The sequence below is a fragment of the Leptosomus discolor genome, chromosome 3 (assembly GCF_034619465.1).
Source record: "Leptosomus discolor isolate bLepDis1 chromosome 3, bLepDis1.hap2, whole genome shotgun sequence".
Classification (NCBI taxonomy): domain Eukaryota; kingdom Metazoa; phylum Chordata; class Aves; order Leptosomiformes; family Leptosomidae; genus Leptosomus; species Leptosomus discolor.
In genome coordinates this window covers 52,959,968-52,984,992 of record NC_141393.1, presented here as the reverse complement: position 1 = coordinate 52,984,992, position 25,025 = coordinate 52,959,968, and the positions used below count along the sequence as shown (strand labels likewise).

At 48.5% G+C, this 25,025-nt stretch overlaps 1 protein-coding gene across 1 annotated transcript in view; it reads right to left on the bottom strand.

Moving 5' to 3' along the window:
- RAD54L (RAD54 like) overlaps positions 1–7,470 on the bottom strand; it is a 50,554-nt gene extending 43,084 nt beyond the window's left edge. Inside the window, exons 1-3 of the mRNA XM_086463014.1 lie at positions 7,425–7,470; positions 5,604–5,728; positions 2,651–2,710 (exon numbers count right to left, since the gene is read on the bottom strand). Of these exons, the coding sequence (XP_086319140.1) occupies positions 2,651–2,710; positions 5,604–5,728; positions 7,425–7,470 (231 nt within the window). The remainder of the gene's footprint in view (positions 1–2,650; positions 2,711–5,603; positions 5,729–7,424) is intronic.
- Between the last annotated feature and the right edge of the window lie 17,555 nt (positions 7,471–25,025).

The window sequence follows — 25,025 nt, the reverse complement described above, 5'->3', positions numbered from 1 at the left end:
GAAAGGCAAGGTGGGATTCTCAGCTCACGCTGTGACTCCCCGAGGCTTTACCCAAAGCACTGGTTTTCATGACACTCATGCTACAGCTTTCAAGGAAGACAGTGCCAGCAGCCATGACATGATAGCATCCAAACGCCATTCATCAAGCCAGCGTGATTTGCTTTCAGCTGCTTTTAATCTTTCCCAGGCTCTCTGAGGGAACAGCTTGGATCCTCCTGTGAATTGGAGAGTTCAGTCTCCCTCGGCAGACCCCAGACGTGGGCAGTTAACAGCGACAGGCTTTTCAGCAGGCACAAAATAAAGGCCTGGATTTTTTTTTAAATGAGTGCTATTAGTGTTCTGGGAAAAGCCTGGACTTGTACTCATTAAGTCTGCAGTCTCCAAAGTATTTGTAGAGAGAAAAAGAGCATAACTGGTTGAAATTCTTATTGTTGTAGCAAATGATCAATGCACTTATTCGCAGAGCCGTGGTGTCTATGATCAATTCATAGCCAGAAATAATAGTGGAGTACCTGCTGTGTTGCTATTACCTTATCTCTGCCTCACTGGTTGATTCTCAGGTACAAGCGAAACCAACCCTTAATTACTTGGTTAGAAACCTGTCAGCTGCCAGGTAACAAACGAAATGATACAGCCACCCCTGCCACCGCACTTTAAAGCTCCCAGGGATAATTGAATGGAAGGAAACACACTCCAAAGTCCTCCAAGAGCTGGCACTGACAGTAAATACCTGGATGTGCCCCAAGGAACGGTCAGGGACCAGGGAAAGACCAGCCAGAGGGATGACCTGCACCAGGAGCAAACTTCACATGCTGGTGTAGACCTGGGTTATTTCTGTCCTGCTTTCAGGACTTTACCATCCCATTCAGATACATCTCACCTGTTTTACAGTCATCTGTGCTGTTCTGCATTTTTTTAAAGAGAAACTGATGCCTTGAGAAACTGCTGCTCTGTCTGGCTTGAAGCAGGTGTACCACTGTTTTCAGGCATTTGTCCCTGTAAACCTGCCTGGTGCTGCTGTGCAACCTGCTCCCTCTCCACATAAAAAAGCAGGCAGTGTTGCCTACAACCCAAGCGTCAAAGCTCGAAGAAGGCCAGCCAGCACTCATCCCATCTCTGGGACTGGCTAGGGAGGCTACAAGCATCCCCAGGCCTCAGCCAAGCAGATTCAGTGACAGCTCTGCAGTCCTCTGAATTTTGGTACTACATGGGAGCTCCAGGGAGCCACAGGAAAACCCTGACAGGACGCTGGGGCAAATATTCCCATATGTCATCCAATTGTCCTAACTGGACAGCCTTGACCACTAATGCCAGGACTGGATCCTTCAGTCTTGCTGGTGTCATGCCCAGACATGAGTTGTTCATGAGGTCACAGAATAATTTAGCTTGGAAGGAATCTCTCTGGAAGTTTCTGATCCAACACCCCTTAAAGCAGAGCCAATGTAGATCAGGTTGCCTAGGGCTTCATCCAGCCAAGTCTTAAATATCTCTAAGGACAGAGATTCCCCACCTCTCTGGGCCTATGTGCAATGTCTGACCATCCTGAGGGTGAACTTCTTTCCTAGCGTCTAATTGGAATTTCACTGGTCACAACTTGAATCCATTGCTTTCTTCCCTTTGCTTGGCATCTGCAAGAAGAGTCTGGCCCCATCTTCTCAGGACCATCCCACCCTGATCGGTGGCCCTATCCTCAAAAATAATTTTCTTCCTCCTTCCCTTGCTGCCTTGCTGGCTACACCAACATTAGAACAGCCATCTCGTATGAAGATATGCATCCTCTTAGAGCCCAGACTGTCAGTGCTGTGTAATTATGGAGGAGGCATTCAGATGCCCTTCACAGGGCAAGCAGCTGGGCTTGTTCATGCTGCAGTAGGACACTGCTGCGGGATGGATGTGATTGCTTCTGAACCACTCTCTTTAAGGACACAGGCAAATAAAAATGCGGAAGAAAATGAGCCGCGTTACATGGTGATGCTTTTAATTGCCTTGGCTAAATGGGAAATGAAATGCTGGAGACTTCAAGTCCTGTTTGATGTTTAGCGTTCACGCTCCAAAAGGACGGGTTCTCCGGGCATGGCTTTGGTACACCCAGGAAGCGTGAAATCACTCCAAAATTGCTCAACGTGTAAGGTAATTGGCCTCCATTGCCTGAAACACTTTGGCTGAAGACTCAGGGGAGCAGACACCGTCTCACAAGTGGAACAAATTCAGAGATACCATGGGAGCTATTTACATGGCACTCGTGTGCCTGGCATTGAGGGCTCCTTGTGCGACTGGTGCAGAGACCATCTACTGCTTCTCTGGAGGAGCTTGGTGCCTGGCAAGGCTGGGGAAATAAGTCCCTGAGACAGAACAAGAGAGAGATTTCCTGTCATCAGTCCTGCGCCATGCACTTTCCATTTTCTTCTTGTTATGCTCAATCAGGACACATTTTGTTTCATATTAGGAGAATCTGAAAAGAGAAAATATCACAGCTTAAACATGGCATGCGCTAAAGCATGTTTCTGGCAACAGAGAAGCACATGCTCACAAAGGCTGCCATGCTTGGAGCTCTTCTGCCCCTAAGCTGGAATTTTGTTCTCTGAAATAGGATCAATGATAATATCTCACTTGCCAAGTTTTTTTGCCTGTTGGCCATTTCTACCCTTACCAGCTCTGTGATTACAATCTTCTGCTTGTCTCCAATGATAACACTATGGACTCCACACATCTATTGAGAAGAGTGGTCACAGAGTCAGACAAGGTGTGACCACTGTATGCAGCAAAGGCACTCCAAGGCCAAACAATTGTACAAACACATCACACACTGGTGGCCATCCTTGCTGCCTCTCCCAGTTCTGCCATGCCTTTGGAGATGAGGACTTTGGGTGTGGGGATGAAACACAATCTTCAAGATTCATGTTCATGGATTTATATAGTGGCTCAGAGACATTTTCTGCTCTCTTCTTTTGTCCTTTCCTAAAAACTTCTTGCAGCAACAGGAGAGGTCACAAGAGTACTTTGCAAACATGTGCAACTCCCAGGACCATGGAGCAGGGCTGAGATCCAGTTCCAAGCTCATGGGCCAAGCTTCAGCAGAAATCCCCTCCTCACATTTCAGGACAATGTCCTCACAGCTTCTGTAATCTCTAGAAGCCCAGAAAACACCCCAGGGAAAGTGCAGCATCTCCCATCCTTCCACACTTCTCAAAGCTGTTTCATTAGCAATATTCCTGGGTGCGATCTGCTGCCAAACTGCAGGAAATCCTGGCAGGCTCATGGGATGTCAGGGTTTGGGAATCAGCACAATGGTCCCTTTCTACACGCCTCACCCCTATGATTCAATGCTGTTGGCATCTCCTTAATTTTGTTCTCCAAATATTTGCTTAGATATTAGGGCCAGAAGATTAGAAGACAGCCTGCAAGACCCATGTACACCTGTGAGTCTTTTGGCAAGACAAAGGCGCTGGTTGCCTTGAGAGTTGTTCTTAAACTGAAGGAAAGAGAAAAAGTGATATTTGCAAGCTTGGATTTTTTTTTTTTTTTTTTTCACTCCAGGCATGAAAGGCCAGACTCGGGTCTAAGTGGCTGGAGCTATATTAAAAGCTGTTTATAGCTATTGAAAAAATTCAGGTCATCAGATTAGTGGTTTTTTAAAAGTTGATAATGATTGTATTGATCATTAGGAGAACAGGGGAAGGATCTTTGTATCAGTGCACTGAAGAAAGCAGGAGAGGAGGCATCCTGAGAGATGACCTAACCACTCTTTTCTGGTGTGCTCCCCTGGCACGTCCTCAGTGCATAAATCCACTTCTCTGGGGCACCAGGGTTCATGTTTCTGCATTCACTACTCCCTTCAGCTGTCTCTTTCAGTCCCTGCTCCTTGGGATTCATTCTCTCTCAGCAGCCTTCCTCAAGGGGGAAGCACTTCGCACTGGGCTGAGTGGAGGAATGAGGAGAAGGAGGGGAAGCCTTCATCCACCAGCTCCAGCTGTCTCTTGGGCAGTCCCCTCTGGGCAGGCAGAGCTACCTTGCCAGCCCCAGCCTGGGGGACTTTCCTTTTCTCATGATCCCAGCTGGAAAGATTTGGAGTCAGGGCAATTTGCCTTCTGGTTTACCAAGTCCTGCCAGGGCCATATTGTCATCAAATTATAAAAACTAGGGGCTTCCAATGAACACCTACAATATCTTCTGCCCTTTAGCAGGACCCTGCTCCGCCCTGTGCACACCCAATGGCAGCATGTCTAATATGGCTTCTCCAAAACTTCTGGAGAAGGCATATCCACCCCTGCCCCTAGGAGATAGGAGACATCAAAAATCACCAGGCTGGTGGGAAAATACAGGTTAACAAGCAGTGTGGACTTGGCAGATAAAACCCTACTGCCAGGGGAAGGGGCCAGGCTCCAGCAGCAGGAGGGAAGTATCAGGAGCAGGGGTGCACAGCTCCTCCAGACACCACACACTCTATGTGTAAATTGCTTTTGCTGGCCAGCGAGTAAGACATGAGGGAGGCAGCAGGGTTTGCCCAGTCCTTCTACTCCACAACGGATAGCCCAGCTGATTTCAGCAGTGATAAAGATCACCTCATTATCTCCAACAAAGACCACACAATTACAGAGTGTCTCTGATCAGAGTGGCGATAATCACCAATGTGAGCTCACCTCCTCTACTCACTCACTTGTTTATTTTGGAGGTTTCTTAATATGCCAAGAGCCAGTGAAACTAATGCTAATCCACCCCCTAACAGCATCTTGGCCAGAAAAGTGGAGCTATCACCACTACCACATCCTTCCAGACAGATGCATCCTTCCAGACAGACACTATGGAGATCAACAGCTTTGATACTGTAGGGAAATTCCCAACAGCCTCTCCTGGCATCATTGTCTCCTGCCTGCTCCTCCCTGCTGTCCTGGTCCTCATTCAGTTCCCTGTAACCAAATGGTCACCCTCCAGAGTGCAAAATGAGGTGATCTGCATGTCCTGTACAAATACCTTCCCAGGGCTATAGAGTCCAGCAGAGAAAGGGTCTACAAGGGCCACATTTGAAGTCAGAGAAATGTAAATGTGACCAGAATATTGGAGGTTTCCCCCCCCCCAGTATAGATTAACCACTGGAGCAACCTGCATGGGAGAGCAATGGGACCTCCAACTTCTGATGGCTTTGAATCACAGGCAGGTGCTTTTATTTTTTTCTGTGAGGGATCTTTTAGCTGGAGTCAAATAACCAGACTCAGTACAAAGTTGGAGAGATGAAACCTCCTGCTCAGGTGATCTCTCCAGCCTCACTGACTTGTCACCTGCTTTCACCAGGAGGCCAGTGCCTAAGCAGGATGGGACCTTAGCTGGCCATGCTGCCATGGGGGTCTCAGCTCCACCATGGGAAGGATTCTTCTGCTGGAGCTGTTCTTCCCACAGTCCCTGGTGTGTCTTCAGTGTGGACCAGTGAGAGTGTCAGAGTGAAGTCTACCTCATTACTGGGCCATGTTGGGAGGTCCCCAGCTGGGGCGTGTCCCAGGGACCTCTTAGAAAGCCTCCACTTATTTCCAGGTGGGTGTGTCAGATTCGGGCATCTCTGGCTCTTCACTGCTCCAGCTTGCCCAGAGCAATTCCTGAACCTAGCTGACCCACGTGAAGCTCTCCCCATCTTTCAGCTTGTTCTCACATACCAGGACAGGGATGAGGGCTTCATCCTTCTCCTCACATCCCCAACCCCTGCCACTGCTAAAGACCAGCCCTGAATGGGAGATGGCTGAACCACAGAGAGGGGTGGCTTCACAACAAGCTGCTCCTGGCTAAGGCACCCATGTGGCATCATTATTAAGAGAACATCACAGCCACTGAAAGGCTCTGACACTTGGCGTGGACCCATCTGGGTTCTCATCAGCACCTTGACATCTGCAGGGTTAAGATTTTTGCTGAGAAATTCTGCTGAGCTGGATGCTTTTCTGAGCATGAAGGTGGGAAGAAGGGAAAGGCCTTGCAGGATACACCCTGGGTATTTCCTTCAGGTCCAAGGAGTACGTGGCTTTGGTTTCTTTTTTGAGGCCTCTGGATTCATTTAGTTGGTTCATTTCATTTGGACCAAGCAGAATGGTTCATATTGCCACCACATCAAAGACCAGAGCCAGGAAGGGGAAGTCATAATCAATCTGTGAATTAACCCCTGAAAGGAATAGCTATGGAGACTACAGCAGAGCTCCCCAATGTAGGGATGGGTGGGGAGGGATGGAAGAGACTGCAAGGGCTATGGTGACACCAATGCTTGGTGCTTTCCTCTGCACACTCTCTGGCCTCTCCTCCTAGCCTGAATCCTTTCAAGAGCAGGTGAGTGGGTCTTCCCAAAACCCCCAGGATTTGTACAGCTGATCTGGCACACAGCTGGCAGGGGGCACGTCTCATCCATCACACATTTCCAAAAACCCACAGAGTTTTTCTTCTTGCTTTCTTCCTCCTCCTCCTCCTTTTATTTTTTGTGGTCTCAGGTGAACACAGGATATTTCAAAGGGATCTCTGCCAGCTCTGAAGCTTTGAAGCCAGCTGGTGGAGCAACCTCCGGTGACATGGAGAAGGAACAGGGCCCGGCTGGGTGTCTACACAGGAGAACTGAATCAAAGACAGAAGAAATGACAGCACAAGCTGGTCTGACTCAGTCTGGCTGGGGCGTTCTCCCTGTTACTGAGCCCAGCCCAATGGCCCTTCCTGGATTTAAATTACCAAAACCTTTGCTAAGCTTCAGATTAAATTCCTGGGTCACCAACAGAGATGGCCTGTAGCAAAGCCCCGGGTTTTATCTTTAATTATCGGCAGGAATATTACATTTTTGCAGAAACTGAGCTGAGAAAAAGCCAGCATCTGTGATCCCTGCTGTGGAGCTGAGCGTCTGCTCAAGGGAAGGCTGGTAATCAGGAAGAGAGGGGTCAACAGAAGATTATCTTCTAAGTCTTCCTCTATAGACTGCATCTCTAATATGTTTACTTAGCCAGATGCAAATCCTTTTCACAAACCCATGGCATTGCTGAGTACAAGTACGCGCAGAAAATTGACAAAGCTGGAACATCAATTCCTCGTCTATTGCCGGTGCAAGACTCCTGGTGACTACACAGGAGGAAGGAAAATGTTATCTCTCCAGTGTCTGGGGAGATGAAGCTGAATTTCCAGCAGCATTCTCCAATTTGTAACCAATAGATCCTGTCCAGCACCTCACTACTTCTCTCTCTCTCCTGGCTGCCCTCCTTCCCTGATCTGCTCCTGGGCACCTCCTTCCCTGGGTCCCCAGAGTTTGAATCTTGCCTTTGTCCATACCCAGCAGCAGAGTTTGCCAGTGAACTTGCTAAGGCAGGAGATCTTGAGAAAACCAGTAATGGCATCAAGTGCAAAACCATCTCCAAGTGTGGTCAGGAGCAGGTGGAAGAGTATAACAGAAGCCTGGTGTATAGACCCCTCACCTGGATATCCTGTGTCTACTGAAGACAATCCTGCCTCCTCCTGCATGCTGGCTGGAAGTTATTTTCCTTGATGCAGACTAGAGAAGCATCCTAGTGACCACTCTGCTGGAGTAGAAACCTCTCATGGCCACCTTATTGCCTGCTGGGGCAAGGGCAAAGCGTCACTTGGAAAGTGGAGACACTGTCTGCATTTGGCTGTTTACATATGTTTGATCTACAGTGGAGGAGAAGGAGGAACTGGAGGCCAAGCCAAGTCTTATTACATGGTTGTGGAGCCACCAGAAATTGCCTATATAGCATCCTGTATTGGGCTGGAAATGATGAGCTGGCTGGAAGACGAGGCACAGTCAGGAAAGGACAGGAAGGCAAAACAGCATGGGCTGAGCTGTTCACAGCATGGACAGCCATGGGTTGGGGCAGGTCAGTGTATTTGGAGCTCAACTTTTCACAGTTCGTTTTTCTCTCTGCTCTTGACAAAACATGTGCAGGTGTATGTGTGGTGTGTCTTAGGTTCAAGGTCACCTTGTGTTCAGCCCAGCACAATAAAACTTTAAAGGAATGGGGTATAACAAAAGAGCTGGGTGGCTTTGAGCCTCTAAAGGAGTGATGTGTCTTGAAATAGATCACAGCTACCTGGAGGTCAGAAAGCCCTACATCCGTTGCCTTCGTGGGTTGCTTCCTAAGACACCTTGCTCCTGTAGTGCAGAAGTCTGGGGATCCCCTCTGAGCTGACAGTGACAGCTAAGGAGGAATGAGACTGGCTTAAGCAGAGCCTCTTTAATGCCATTCCAACCCCAGCCAGCCAGGTCAATTAAAAAATAAAGACGGAGGCGCTTGGTCCAGGTCTGCTGTCCCTATCAAATTCGTTTATCTCCCCCTGCCAACTGAAAGAGGGCAACTGTTCACGTAAGGCACAGCTAATAATATCTGAGTACAGGACATTGCTGCTAAATTATAGGGAGGGCTTGGGAAGGGAAATTAGTGTCATTTGCAAGCCCAATAATAGGGGCTGTGCAGCATGAATGCCGATGCGGGAGCAGGCTGGAGGACAGCGTGTGGCTTATGCAACTGTCCCCGTCCTCCTCTGACAGGCAGAGCCAGGCTGGCAGGATGCATGCTGGGGGGCTGAGGAGCAGGCTAGCAGAGAAGTGGGCTTGAAAGCCAAAGGCAGTTAAAAACAGAGGGCAAAGCAGATACCTCTCTCTGAGAAGGCATGGGAAGCTGCTTCTAGGGGAGAAGGCTCAGCCCTTCCCTCCCAGCTGAGATTTGGCAGAGCACGGTTTAGGGGCCCCCAGGGCAGCAGCTACCAGGGATGGGAGGTCTGGTGGTTTCAACTGAAGGGCCTGTTCTGGGCAGTTTCTAGGAACAATCAAACCCAGTGGGGAAACTGAGGCATGAGGAGACTGCACAGCCTGTGTCGTGGCTTGAATCTTAAGGCAATTCTTGAGCACTTCTTGGTGATATGAAGTGTGGTGCTGCTCCCCGGGGGCAGTTGCATTCCTGCAGTGGGCAAAGCGTTTCCCATTTCAGATTGCAGCCACCTCTTGAGCAAAAATTGTGTTACAGAGATGCACAAGTGCTCTCTGACCAAATGCTCCCAGGCTGCTAACAAGCCTAAAGTATCAACACCACATTCTTGGATACTCTGTGGAGTATCTCTGGCTCCAAGATCAAAATTCACACCCCATCAACAACCCAGCAAACCTGCCAAAGAGCCCCCTCTCCTCTGCAATCCCACTGTGCTCTCTGGTGACTCTCATAGGCACTTGGTTCCTGGGCCAAAGAATAATTTTACAGCAAAATTATCAGGGTGCCTTTACAAAAATAAGAAAGTGGAGCAACTTCTGCTGTGTCCAACATGTGCAATGACCAGTGTCCTCTTCCTGCCTGCTGTTATTTCTCAAATTCCTCAACCTCGGACCACTCTCCAGGCCCCCTCCTGTAACTAACTAGGAAATGCTCCATTCCCCTGATGAACTGGTGAAGCTGTGGTTATACTAATCAACTGATCATTAGTGTTACTTGGCCTCAGCTGATCATGCACCAGCCCCATGGTGTACAGCCACCTCAGTCACTAGGGGATGTTGAAGTTCCTCAGTTCTGTTCCCATCCCTACTTGGCTTTGCCCACAGATGGACAAGGGCTCTCCAGGGCACTGCTGAGATCTGGCAAGCAAATCTCATCCCAGCAGATATGAGGCTGTAAAGGACTCATTTGTTGTGTTTGCAACGGATGTCTCAACATTACTGGAACATCTTGCCTCAATGGATGTTTGCCTCATGGGCCACTAACGGATGTCTCAACATTGCTGGTGACACAGCACCTGTCTGACCACAAAACCGCACATCTCCTGTTTGTACCCTTACCCTGGCACATGCGCCCAGACCCAGGGACAGAAAAATCCCCCACAGAGACGGTATTGGGCATGTGCACCACTGCCGAGTGGTGGGTAAGGCTGAGCCTGGAAGGAGCGACGACACCTCAATAAAAGAACCACAACTTCCAGCACTCAGTGGAATTCCCCACCTGACGTGAAGTTGATTTGGACAGACGGGATGCCACAGCTCCATCGTGGTAGCTATTGCACTTTTACTTTACTTTTTTTTTTCTTCTCTTTCTCTCTCTTTACTTTACTTTTTTTTTTCTTCTCTTTCTCTCTCTTTCCTGCCTCTACACAAACGTTTTTGGAACTATTAAACTTCTTTTCTTTATGGCACCTGACCTCGCTTGTGTCTTAATCTCACTCTGGGAATAACAAAGAATCTCCCCAGACCTGACCATTTCGGTTCTAGACAGAGGCCTCTTTCATACTGTGAGCTGATCACCACAGCACTGTACCTCTGAGTCTCAGACAGGGAATTCTGGACTTGGAGAGGCTTCCAGAGGACAGCCAACTGCTACCAATGGCTGAGTGCCATGCAAGAGGTGCTACAGATCTCAACATGCTGAGACAGAGGTCGGTCTACGAGAGCCACTTTGTTAACCCACAAGCACAGCCTCCACAGAGGGCCCTCAGCCTTGCCTCTAGTCAGCTGTAGATAGTGTGAAGGACAGTTTGAATTTTTGCCTTAAATAACCTGGTTTGCCGGTTTTATGTATGTGTCTTGAACAAACCTGTTTTCCAGTGCAAGTTTCATGTATTAGCCCCAAAACAAGTTTTATGTATTAGCCTTTGCAGTACAGCCTGCTCCTGGGAGGGAACAAGCCCTGTGAAGGTGGAGCAGTGCTCCCTCCTCAGAGATAGGAGGGTGGAGTGGTGTTCTCTCTTCAGAAACTTTAGCTGGGGTGATCGATAAAGGGGGGCTTCAGTTGGAGCAAGCTACCTAACCTCCCCTATCCAAATGGACAAACCCTGCAGAAGAGGGGTGTTTCTGGACTTGAGGAGGGCCATTCCCTTGTCTACAGGTGTACACTGGACTTGAGGATGCCCACTCCCTTATCTATAGCAGACAGAACCCCCTTGGAACCCCAAAATGTTGCATACTGTGCCTGCATCCTAATTAGCATGGAAAGCAAGAAGAGGAGGGGATAACGTGAACAGGACTTATGAATATTAATGTAGGGACAATAAAAATACCAATAATCAAGACACAGGTGTGCACCCACCACCGAAGATTCGAAGATCAGACCCGACCTGTGAAACATCACTGGACCCCAGGAGTGCTGATATTTGTTTCTCTCTTTCTTTCTCTTTTTCACTCTTTTTTTTTCCTCTCTCCACGTTATTAGATAGAATCAGGGAAAGCCATACCTTCATCCGATCTGTGAAATATTATTTTATCTGATCTGTGAAATATTACTACTATTAAAGTGTATTATTGCTGCCAATCTACTGACCAAAGAGGGTTATTAACTTGCTACCTTTGCCAAGCAAAGGGTCTCTGCCATGCAAAGGAAAACCCCTTTAAAAGGGAGGATACAAAAGATTCACCTACCCCAAAACCCACCAAGTGGGACGGGACAGATGGCCGCAGACCCCACAGCTCTGACCCTAAAAACAGACAACGGAGAAGCCACCTGATTATAGAAGAGCAGCATAAGCACTGCCACTTTCATGGCAGCTTTGGGTCCAGCCTTCCAGCCGCAATGCAGCTGCTGCAAACCAGTATTTTTGGTAAGGGAGAGTTTTTCCAGATGGCAAAAATCAAAAGCCAGCAAATACTTCATAACCTGTGCAAACCTCCCTTCAGGTCTCCATGTAGCCCCCATTTCCCACCCTCTTTCCTGGTACACACCTCTAGAATGTGCACCTGTCTCCTCTTCCATCTCCATCCTCACATCACTCACAGCCACTTTGAAACCAACCCCACTACTTCCATGGCAGCTTAGTTTAAACAGCCCTTGGGCAGCTGGTCCCCATGACCACCACTTTGCCTCTCCCACCACTAGGCTTCCCAGGTCTCTGTGATGGAGTTAGAGCTGCTCCAGAGTGTTTCATCCCCAGGTCTAACAATGTAGTTGCAAGGAGGAGAGCCAGGAGAGGGTATTTATGGCAATGAGATTGTATCCCCTTGGGAGGCTGAGCCAGAGGATTGTGCTCTGCAGGTGCCATCCTTCCCCTTATCCTCACACCCCGACGTCCTGCCAGCCCCTGCTAATTCACACAAGATATTTAACTAGTGCTCCATCAGCTGCTTTCATATCTCAGAAAGCAGAGGCATATTTCTGCATGTGCACACATGGAGCACCTGTGTATTGCCAGCTCAAAATCAAACAGCAGAACAGAGCCTGGGGAGAGCAGAGACCTCAGTGGACCTTGTGTGGGATTAGTGGACGGTGACACAGATGAATTGCCTGGTTGCAATGTGGGGATGCAGACAAACTCTCCTACCTGCAATGGGGTGGGCTGCCTCTGTTTGTATGGGAGATCTCTAAGATGTCTGGGGATGGTCACTTGGAGGGACGTGACCCCTTGGCTAGAAGAAGCAGAGATCCTCAGTGCTGGAGCCAAAGGAGGCTCCAACTCCTGTCTGTGTCCCTATGGATGTGACGGCTCCAAAAGCCAGGCCCTGGGTGGGCAGAAGAGTCACCACGGGTCTCATCCCTCCTCCTTCACAGCTGTGACATGGGACAGAAATCACCCTGGGCTGCCTGCAGTGCCTGGGCACTCACTGCGGCAGCCACTGCTCTTCCCTTTGAGCCCATCATCCTGACAGCTCTCTCCAAGTAGGTGTCAAAGCCAAGACCCCAGCAAAGTGCCAGAGACACACCCACCACCATGTCCTGGCAAGTCTCAACCTCCTCCAGCCTTCCTTGCTGAAGGCTGGGGACATGGCCATGCTCTCCCCCTTCCCTTTCCTCCTCTGCTCCGTCCTGTCGATCAGGCTCTGGCTCAGAAAGGTTTCCTTGCACAACAGCTAGCTACACTGGCTTTAGAGAGATGCAATTAAGATGAAACCCACTTATTTAAAGCAGCTCCTCTCCCAGCACTGCTCTAATGTCACCTTTGATCACTGAAACCAACCCAGCTCACAGATTGCCAGGGATGCGTCCTTTCTTTTTCTCCCTCTCCCCCTCTCTCCATTCAGGCAAAACTGGTTTCTTTCATCCTGCTGGTGCTCCAAGCATTTTGCAGAGCAAAGGACCTGTCATTTTTGCATTGACCAGTGGGGAAAACAACCAAACGCCCTGGCTGTGGCCCTTGAAGGTCAGAGAGGTTATGCAGATGGTGCTGTATGTTGGGCTCAAGCAGGTTTGGCCCAGGCACAGTGCTGCTCTATGGCTGTGCTCCAAATAAGGATGGACTGCAGCAGGGCAGGGACCCCTGTACTAATGCATCTGAAAGGAAACACCCTGAATTTACTGGGAGAGAGCATTCACTGATGGGGGAGGCTGGAACATTATGACACTTATAACAGCCAGTTCTGCTCAAACCATCACTTAGGCACAGGCTTAGCTTTAAAACCCCAGGCAGACCCTGCTCTCACATGCATACAGGAGCTGCTGGATCAGGACTCTCTCCTCAGCATCCATCCATCCATCCATCCATCCATCCATCCATCCATCCACATACACACATTTGATCGTCAGGCACTGAAACCCCAGATCTCTTTGCTGTTAAATGCATCCATCAAGCTGCATTTTCTATTAGACTGGAGGTTTCCTGGTTGTCAGTGCTTCCACCCACGCAGGCAGCTCTCTCCTGAACTCTGTCTCGCTGCCTGCAAGCCTCCCTGCATTGCATTTTCTTTGGAAATGGAGAGCAAATGCATGGGCATCCCTCTGCTCTCCCTGGGAGATGGCAGAGCAATTTATAGGGTTCCCTGGGTGGACAGGCTTCTTCACCCAAACTCTTACTTCAATCTATTTTGTTTTGATCTGCGGAAGAGATGTCTCTTCCTGCAGGCTAAGAAAAGTACAAGAAGCTGCCCTATTACAAAACACCGGTGATTTGCAATTTGTCACCAACCCAGGGCCAAGTGCAGTCTCTACTGCCATTGCAAGGTGACACTTTTTTCTAATGCTTAGAAGCAGAAGTTGTCATGCCAGAGTTCTCAGCACTGACATTACAGGTTCCTTCCAATATCTCCAAAGATCTCTGATTTAGCAACTTCTGAGGATTTCTGAGTGTAGAGCAGGTTACTGCCCTACCTAGGTGACAGCCCCTGGGCCGGGGCCTGGGTCCTGGTCAGAGCTGGTGTGACTCTGCAGTGAGGCACCCCAGCCCCTGGCTCCACTAAATCATTTGGTAACCTCTGACAGGGAGGAATTTGTCAACTCTCAGCAAAAGATACAATTTTAGAGGCATCCCGCTCCAACAGACTGCTGGGGAGCCTGCAGCCCTCATTCCTGCTTTGGTTAGGAGCTGGTGGCAGCAGGGAAAATTAAATGCACCCTCTGCCTCTCCTCATCCATGATGCTAATTGAGCTGAAGCTGGCTACTAAGATCTTTTTGCTTCAGGAGAGAAGTGTCAATGATGGTTCTGAGGAGGACAGCAAAGAAACCAGCCCAGGTGCTGCTTCTGCCTGTAAATCAGTCCATATGGGCCATTGCTAATATCTTTGAGAGCTGAGTCCTCTTCAGGGCAGTTTGTACAAATGTGAGCTGATCAAAGGTGGCAGGGCTTCCTCAGCATACCCTGCTGCTAGCAGCCAGAGAGGGTTAAACAGGAAGCAAATGGTTTCTGAGGAACACTTCAATCTTGACAGCACAACCGGCTCTGCCCACAGCCATGGAGCTTAAGCAGCGACTGCCTGAGAGGCTGTCCCTGCCGCCTGCCTCCTTTGGGTCTCTCCTCCTGCCCTCTCACTGTACAGAGACTGGCTTTTGTCACTTAAAGATGTGATCAGGAAATGGAAGGCTTTTAAAAACACTGCTATTAAGAACAATAAAAATAATAAAGCAGGAACATACGTCTCTCTTCAGGCCCATCACCTTCCGCTTGCTTGGATTGAAGCATTTTGCCATCAGAGCATGAGAGCATGCTGATACAGCACCAGAGCTGCAAAGCTGCTGGCTTTATTACTGTTATTAACCAGATTTTCTAAAGAAACGCAACAGCACACCATGTGTAACTGCTTGTGTGTCAGCCCACCTTCATAACTTATTAATTGGTCAGCTAGTTTCAACCCACGTAGCTCAAAAGGTGGAGGTTGTCAGAAGTCTCAGTTTATGCATGTGCCACTGGAACAGGCAGTGGGATGGGGCAGAGACCCAGTGACAACCTTGCTGAGATAGGCTATGAGGACAGCTCAGCCCCTTACTAGACACCAGAGAGCACCCTCGGAGAGTGTGTGATGCCCACTTCATACTTTTTAGATCCCAGGGAAACATAGAAAAACAGGGTATGGGGGTTTTTTAAGCCCTGCTGCTCAAGGAACACCTTGCTGGTTCTCTGGTCCAGGATGGAGCCAGCATCACACTACAGGACCTGGGGGGAGCTGGGGCTGAGCCCTCTGTCCCCATTTGTGTGACCTACTCTAGGTGGTCCTGCTCTGGCAGGGGGGTTGGACTAGATGATCTTTTGAGGTCCCTTCCAACCCCTAACATTCTGTGATTCTGTGTGATTTGTCCTGGCATAGTGCTGGCAGCAGGCAGTTCCCAAAGCATCGGTTTGACATAAGTACTGACACATCCCATTTTCCACAGAGACTCATGAGGGCTTTTTCAAGACCTCTGGACTGGGCTGGCTAAACAGGAATAACTGATCACCCTAACACAAACTCAGCATCTCTGAAGTGCTCCACTCCAGGGACCCAGTCCTGGTTTGAACAGTCAAGCAGCCATCTTCATGGTCATTCCTCCAACCCCACACAACTCATCCCTACTGCTAACGCCACAGTTCCCAATCAGACCTGTTTGGCCATTGGCTCTCAAAGGCTTTCTATCTCATCCCTCCATATTCTTCAATTAATTATCCCCAAGGACTGTCGGTTTTCTCATAGGCTGCTCGGGGAAGCACAATAGCTTTTCTCTGGGGAGGTCAGAGCTGCCCATCTCCTTTAACAGCCCAGGGGAGGAGCAGGGAACATGAGCAACACACAACCACAGGCAATGCTGCATGCCCAGGAGCACAAGACCAAGGTTTCACTGCCTGGGTGACATCCAAACCACCATCCATCACCCCAGCACTAACCCAGGCAAGCAGCCAGACTGGCAAGCACAAGGGAGGGTTTCCCATGGAAAGCTGAAGTCAGTCCAAGCCACAGGCACAATTCAGCCAACAATCTTTGCTCCTCATGCTGCAGAACACTGAGGAGCCAGGAGATCTCTCCATTGGTTACCTGGAGCTCACACGTGTTTTAGTCTGTCACTTAAGCTCACACCCACAGAACTGTGAACAGGCTTCTCACTATGGGATCACTCTGTTTAGCAATATATGTATACAGGCACTTAGCTAAACAGCAGGTCTGGAGCAGTTTGTTCTTGCTCATAATTTCTTCCTTCATTACTAAGGCAAATAATCTGTTTAAGTAAGCAGAGGGGCATTGCTTTTGCTAATTTACATGCTTCTTGTTGAAAACAAGATTGCCCTGTTGCGGGTTTGTGTGAGGCAGATTAAGACTTTCCTAACTGGGCCTCCTCTAGTAAAAATCTCAGTTGTTACTGCCATGATTTGGGCTCTCCTATCCCCTCGGTAGGAGCAGGAAGGGATGATTTCACCTTGTCCATCAATTTAATTCCTGACGCACAAACAGTGTTCAAGGATTGACCAACATCCTTATGGTGAGAAACCCAAAGTGCCTAGGTCATCTCTGGGGTGGAGCATGTCCCAGCACCAGGGGGTGATAAGCAACTCTAAAGAAAAAGGAGTGGGATCTAAAGATCAATACACACCAAAGGCTTAAAACTGAGCTGAACTTATGTCCAGGGTTTAAACTACATAGCAGCACACCCTTAACATAAAGCAGCAAAATAAATGAAGTCAACAAAACAGTCACACTCCCAGTATCTCCAAGGTCAGGATTTTCACACCTCCCTCTCCTATGTATTGGCTTTCAGAGTCCATTTTTCACAGGTACAGACAGTCACAAGCCTGTGAGAAAAAAAAAAACCCACACCAAAAAACAGGGAAGTGACTTCAACTGTTGTCATTTGCTGTCTCCCGGCAACAACCGTGTCTTCTCCTCCTTGCTCCCCTTCCAGCCTCTCACAGCTGGCAGATATCTTACGAACAAACAAGGCTTCCTGCAGCGAGTGTTGCCTTGGGAGGTCTGATGCTTCAGTCTAGCATGAAGATGATGTCTTCACCTGCAGAGGTGACTATTCTTGGTTTACTTTTAACCACCAGCTCTCAGACCCCCATCTGTGAACATCCCTAGCCCCATTCCAGGGCTGAGCAACTGGTGACAGTGTATGGGTTGACGCCCAAGTGTTAATAAGGCAGCTCTGTGTTTCCACTCAGACCTAACCCTTGGAGGGGAGCTGGAACATAAGCATGTGAGAAGACACTGTCACCTCATCCTGTCTAACCACTCACATTATGTGATGGGGGGGCTTCCCACAGGGTGGATTTTGCTCAAAAAGACCTTTCTGTGCCTGTCTCAGGAGAAAAATTAGTAGTCTGAGCCTCCTCCAGAGCTTTTCCTTTTTCCAATGAATACATGAATAATCAGCATCATTTCATGACGGTTGTTTTGTATTTCTACAACACAGATGTTCTCTGCTCCTCTGCTACCCAATCCCTCTGCTCCTTTCCACTAAATTAAGTTCCTGAGTTCCATTGTGCAGCACATGCAGGACAACCAAGTGATCAGGCCCAGTTGGCATGGGTTTATGAAGGGCAGGTCCTGTTTAACAAGCCTGATCTCCTTCTATGACAGTGTGACCTGCTTGTTGGATGAGGGAAAGGCTGTGGATGTTATCTACCTTGACTGTAGTAAGGCGTTTGACACTGTTTCCCATGGTGTTCTCCTAGGGAAATTGATTGCTCTTGGCTTGGATGGGCATACGCTTTGCTGGGTGAAAAACTGGTTGGATGGCCGAGTCCAGAGAGTTGTGGTCAATGGAGTTAAATCCAGTTGGCAGCCTGTCACGGGTGGTGTACCCCAGGGCTCAGTACTGGGGACACTGCTGTTTAACATCTTTATCAATGATTTGAATGAGGGGATGGAGTGCACCCTTAGTAAGTTTGCAGATGACACCAAGCTGGGTGGAAGTGTCGATCTGCTTGAGGGTAGGGAAGCTCTACAGAGGGATCTAGATAGGCTGGATCGCTGGGCCAAGGCCAATTCCATGAGTTTCAACAAGGCCAAGTGCCGGGTCCTGCACTTTGGCCACAACAACCCCCAGCAGCGCTACGGGCTTGAGGAGGAGTGGCTGGAGAGCTGCCAGACAGAGAGGGACCTGGGAGTGCTGATTGACAGCTGGCTGAATATGAGCCAGCAGTGTGCTCATGTGGCCAAGAAGGCCAATGGCATCCTGGCCTGTATCAGGAATAGTGTGGCCAACAGGAGCAGGGAGGTGATGGTGCCCCTGTACCCAGCTTTGGTGAGACCGCACCTCGAGTAGTGTGTCCAGTTTTGGGCCCTTCTCTACAAGAAGGACATTGAGGTGCTGGAGAGGGTACAGAGGGGGGCTACCAAGCTAGTAAAGGATTTGGGGCGTGTCTCCTATGAGGAACGGCTGAGGGATCTGGGGCTGTTTAGCCTGGAGAAGAGAAGGCTGAGGGGAGACCTTATAGCTCTCGACAACTACCTCAAAGGAAGTTGTAGCGAGGCGAGGGTCAGTTTGTTCTCCCTAGTAACAAGCGATAGAACAAGGGGAAATGGCCTTAAGCTGCACTAGGGGAGGTTCAGGCTGGATATTAGGAAGAATTTCTTTACCGAAAGGGTTGTCAGGCACTGGAACAGCCTGCCCAGGGAGGTGGTGGAGTCACCATCCCAGGAGGTGTTTAAGAGACGGGTAGATGTTGTGTTGACATGGTTTAGTGGTGTTGGTAGAGCTAAAAAAGGTTGGATTTGATGATCTTGAAGGTCTCTTCCAACCAAAACTGTTCTATGATTCTATGATTCACAACTTCCACATCCTCAGTCATTCACACAACTACTGGTGTTGCAACAGAGCTGAGCAGAGGCAGAAACGCATCCTCAGAAAGCCATTGTCACGTTAAAGCCAAACACAATCAATGTTTGAGGACTTCCAGGAAAGACTTGTTGAGAAGAGGCTGTGGCTGGGCCTCTTTTCTGACATGGCTCTGAAAGGACTCCATCAGCTTACTCACATGCATGGTCAACCATGCCTGCCTGGGGATAGCAGAATTTGACACTTCTATAGATGTGATTTCCTGACATTTTCAGCTGTCCTCACTTTGGCTATCAGGAAATTCCAGAAGAAGGACAAATAATTCTCCTGGCCTGTGCTAGAAACATTGCCATCAAACACTTATTTCAGCTTCCAGATGGTTTGGACTGCCTGCATGCTGGGGAAAATCAGTTGATCTCTATTGCCTCAATAAAATCATTTTGGAAACATATTGTGGGTGTCCATCCATTGCTTACTGGTCTCAGTGATGGTGGGGGACCAGAAAGTTTTTCTTCAGAGCATTTGTGTGAGCTTTATGCCACCCCTTTGTCTAGCCTAGGCAGAAGGTAGTAAAACATGCTCTCTATGCCATGAGATTTCCTCTAGAAAATTTCAGGCCAAAAATCCACAGAAAAGGGTAGAAAAATATCCCCAAGTAGTTATGTCCCACACAGTCATTGAGGAACTCAAGGACCTCAGTAGGTACCACGTGCACATGGCCAAAGGCAAGATGAATGTCTGTATTCCTGAAAGTAGACCTCTCTGATCAGCTGTTCATTTTGCCACCAACCTTGGTGTCTTTATGTGCCATCGTCAGGCAAATCCAGAATATTAATTTTTAGCAAGTGAATTCAGCATGCACTAGTGATGCAGGATCCCTGGGGAACAGGAGAGCAGCAGCAAAGTTTTGTTCAGATTAATTTGATCCATGCTAGATTTAATCAGGGGAACTACAAGGAGTTATAGTCCATCACAAATATGGGACCATATTTGAGTTCACTCATATTATGCTTGGCTTCACAATCTTGCAGAGAAATCACGCTGGGCCCTGCTTATACCGCATGTGAGCCATCCTCATTAAACTCAAGGGAATCTCTCCGTCGCTGTCCAGGGATGCTGGATCAAGACTTCCTTAGATGCAAAGCTGCCAGCAGGAGGCCAAGGGCTGTGAGCCAGGGAGGTAGTACGTCCAGGCCATGAAGGTCTTGCAGTGGCCCAGAGCCATAGCCACTTACAGGCACAACAGGTCTTCTGACTCTTTTCCTCTGACTGCAAAACAGTAGTAGAGTTATTGAAGCACCAGCTGGGCTGGCAAAAATAAATCTCTCAAATCTGCCTGCAAAGCCAAAGTGGTACAAGATGACTCTTGACTTCCTCTTGGGTGCCCCTCTGGGCTCTGAGGCACCTGCCATTCTCCCTCCCACGTGTGTTTGTGGGCATATCCTCAAGCTGTGTTTACAAAGGGATTTCAGGCTCTTTTAGGGTAAGACGTTGCTATAGAAACAGCAGATAGGAGATTGAGCTCATTGGGAGAAGGCCTGGACTCTATGGGCTTAAACGATAGGAAAGCCCATTGCGGGAGTACATCTGGCTGGAGACTGAGCATGGAGAACATTATGTTTTAATAAACATAGCTCCTTTCGGGGAAAGTAGGAGACTGAATTCCTGCAACCTCTAGAAAACCAAGAAGTTTCCGGTGCAAGTCCACTACACAGGGAACACCAAGAGACACTTCCAGCCTTCAGGTGGGATCTGGCCACCTAACAGGGTATTGAGCTCACCCACCCTGCCAGAAAGCTTATACCCAGATGGAGCTTGGGGTTCATACCTCACCACTGTTGTCACCATTTATTGTCTTTGGGTGGACGGTAAGCAGGCAGATGGAGGTGTGACTGGTCACAGAAAATGCAGAGGAGCAGAGTCAGGATGCAGCTGGATAAAAGAAACCTGTTACAACAGACCAGCAAGGACAGAGCCATGAAGAAACCTGTGCCAGAATCATTAAAAAGTTGACCAACTCTGATCCATGCAAGAGTCATTTCAAAATGCAAGCTGGAAACCAAGAAAATAGTAAGTCAGCCCCAGGGGCACATCTTCCCAAAGAAGGAATCTGACCATGTAAGTTAAGCCAAGACAGTTGTCTGCACATTCATGCTTGCCCCTTTTCTTGTTTCCCCCTGCAGGCAGCCTCAAATAAGAGTGGGAAAAAAATTTTCAGAAAACACACACACACAAAAAAAAAGAAAATTAAAAATGCACCACCTGGAATAAAAACCTTCCAAGGAAAAACCTCTGTGCAAAGCTCAGCCAGAGCTCATCAGCAAAAGGCCATGATTAACTGCTGAAATAGTAGGGCATTTCCATTTCCAAAAGCAGAGCTACCACACAGCCCCAAGAAAGCCTCTTCACAATCAGCCTGTGTTGAAACAAATCCAATCAGTTAGACACCGAGAATGAGTGCCCCTCCATGGATACCTACGGGAAGCTGATCTGATTATAGAGTGAGCTAGGGAGGCTCTAGAAAGCACCCAGTGGGGGGCTGCAGAGAAGAAAACCAGAGGGGAGTCTCAGTTCAGAAAGCTTGTGAGCCATAAACTCAATTGGGTGCGAATAAGACAGTTTGGGGAGTCTGCTTTGAAAAAAGCTGCAGATCCTCGTATAACCTGCCTACTGAAGTGGTAGGCTGGGAACAAGAGAGCACATGAGTCTGATCTTCACAGTGGTCTTCATGGCCTGGACAGCTGAGAACCCAAGGAAGGGAAGCTCCAGCCCTGGTAAAACATGGTGACTGCAGCCCTGGGAACAGAAACTTTCTGCACCTACAAGCCACACCACAAAGCCTTCAGAGCCAAGAAGCACTTCCTACACCCCAGATGGCTGAAGCCTTGGCATGGTCACAGGATGGAGGTGACATTTCCTTACCCTCACAAATAGGCAGTCTAAGACTGGAGGCTGGTTCACTGAGGACTCTCTCCCCAAGCAGGCAGCCTGGTCACCCCACCACCTAGCAGGCAACAGGACTCAGATGTAGCAGTCAGCAGTCCATGTCTCACAAGCATCTCTAAGGTCAGCTCCAAGGAGATGCCTTTACAATTAATTCAACCTCACAGTGCACAGAAACAAACATACCACCAGCTGACCCTAAGCTGAACACCCCAGCACCTCTTGTGTGTTGTCACTTGCCCCTGTCCCCAGGACTATTTCCCAGGCAGACAGAATTTGCCTTCCCCAACAGCTGGGTCAGACGAACCTTGCCAAAAGTCATACCTGCCCCCCAAAAGAGGCAGAACTTGTGCCCCGAAATCACCCACTTTCGCTGCCAGTGAGGTCTGAACTTAAATGCATCTTCCAGGAGACCCCTAGGTCTCCTCAAAAGGATTTGGGTCCACTGCCCACATGCTTAGAGCTAAGCTCATGTGTAGGACTGGTGCTCTGGATGGGGTCCTTTGTTTAGCCACATTAGACTCAACAGCAGAAAGGGCTTGGAGCTGGTGACCCAGAGCCCACTGACTGTCGTGTTGCACAGCACAGTGCACAGTCCCTCCTGTCACACTGCAGCTGGGAGCTACAAAGAACCTTATGAGACAGGCATCAGAGGGAAGCCATGCAAAATAATCTGCAAACCAACATCTAATAATATTGCCAGATCCCCAAAGGGAATGAGGAAGAGAAGCAACCAGAACCCAACTGTCAAAACAATACACTCCCCCGTGTGGATAGGGAATGCGTTTCTCACTAGGTGCCAGAGTCACTGGTTTAACCTTTCTGCTCACCCCTGTCTTCTCACTTTAAAGTAAAAAGCCTATTTAACAGCAAGAAAAAAGAAGAGCAGAAAACAGAGTCAGAGCATCCCCTGGAAATGGGGATCAAAGTACACCAGAGGACAGAAATAGACCTGAGAGAAAGGCAGGTGCTTTGGGGAGGAATGTGTGCTCTGCTAGGGTCAGAACACCCTCCCCTTGGCCAGGTCCTGTTACAGGCAGCAGGATTCAGAGATACACAGAGAAATACAGAGGTACACTGATGGTAACTGAACAAATCCTGCTGGAGTCAGGCAGGAGCTTTTCCTCCTGTTACTTTAGACAAAATCCCAGCCAACAGCTCCTTAAGTGGAACAAGAGACCTTGTAACTGATTGAAAGGCCTTAGTCTGTCTATGCCACACTCATCTTTCTACTCACGCATCCACCCCTTCATTCCTGCCATCCATCATTCCACTCCTTTATTCACACCATATCTATCTGTCCTACACATCCGTGTATCCAAAGCAGCACTGTAACATAAAAACTCAGGAAAACTTCCTTTCTGTGCCAGGACCCATCCAGTCCCCAAACTCTCAGGGAACAAGGCATTCCAGTTTCCCAAGTCCTGAATTTGGCAAAACACAACTTGCCCAGAGGAAAAATCAATGCTGCGGGCCTTGGAGAGAGTGAGGTATCTGTTGCCTTCCCTAGGACCACCCTTCTGCAGGCAAGACCACCTGGGTGGAAGCATGATCCTGTTGTAATTAAGAATATTTTTCAATACTGCTGCTGAAGGACAGGTAGGTGTATAGTCACCCTCCCCCATTTGTCATTTTATTAGCAAAATGAGCTAACAGTGCAGCAGAGGAGGCAAGGGCTGTTGCACTCACTGAACGAAGCGCAGAGAAACCTCCAGAAATTAAATCAGCAGGATACAGATGGAAGAAGCTCTCTTATACTGATACCAATGCACCAGAAAAACCTTTTGGCTGGGACCAGCTCAGTTTGTGTTTCCCGTAGGAGACAGTTTGGGAAGTTTTAGTTAAGAAAAATGGTATTTTAGGTTTGGAATATGGAAATATTAAGGGCTGTCTGGGAGAGTGAAAAACTGGAGACTTGATCCAAATGTGTGTAAGCATAAAAAGGCCCTGACCACAGCTACACTCGAGAGCACTGAGAGGTGGGAAGACAGAAAGTGATTTCCCCAGGTAGAAGAGGAGGTTCTGTGTTTCAATGATCTCTCTCCTAAAAACACGGCATGGCACCAACTCCTTTAACCATACCAAGTTCTGGGACAGAAGAAGCAGCAATCAGGCTGGCAGCAGAGACTATTTGTGCAAAAGCTTTAGAGGTCAACTCATAACCTCTTTCCCCTGTCTTAGGGAGCAAACAGCACTTTGGGCCAGCATAGACCTTCATAGCCTTGGAGAGGGCATGTGGGAATGAACAAGCCCCAGCTGTGATCCTTGGTCCCAATATAAGGCTTGGTGGAGCAAAGAGGAGGGTTGGGAGTCATGACTTCTGCATCTTTGGGACTCTTCCATATACTACAAGCCCAGGTACACACACCCACTCCCACCAGACCAGGGACACAATGACCCTTCAGGCTGGCCCTGTCCCACACTTGACTCAGGGGGAAGATAAAACCCCACTTGTTCCTTCAGCTCCCGAAGGAGAATAACCGGCTTTGGAGGTCAAAGTCCAGCTCCTGCTCCCAGGGGAGAGGCAGGACAGCACCCATTTAACTGGCAAAAGGAGCTTAGCAGGAGCCATATCAGGTAATGGGATAAAAGCAACCAAAAAAAAAGAGGAGGTGGAAGGACACTTAATCTCTTCAGTAAATACTCAAGCTAACATTTAGATTTGTGCATTTGCCAATCACAATTCAGTTGGAAACAAAAGCAGGCTGGGTGTCAGAGAGCAGCAAGAGCAGGGCTGCTCCTAAAGCAAAGCAAGCTGGGAGCAGATGTGGCCATCACAGAGCAGGGAAGGATACCCCAGCACCTGAACAGGGGGAGAAGAGCAGGGTGCTGATGACAGGTCTATTGACAGCCCCAGGTAAGGCAATGTGATAGATCAGGCCCAGAAAGACAAGTAAAAATAAAGTAGCAAAGGGTGTTTCCAGATCTTTTTCTGTTCATAGCTTATTGCCAACCAGCAATAAAAGGGAGGGAAGAATTCACTTCTTATCATACCTTGTCAGAAGTGTTGAGTAGGGTAATGAAATAGAAAATTCATTTCCAAGATATATTCAGCCCTGAAATCTGAGCATCTGCCCCTGGATGTTTGGGAAGGGAAAAAGAAATAAATTATGACCACTGTCTCCCAAGGTCATGACAGAAATTGAGGTGTTCATTTTAAAAAAAAAAAAAGAGTGGGGTGTTTCTGGAAGAAT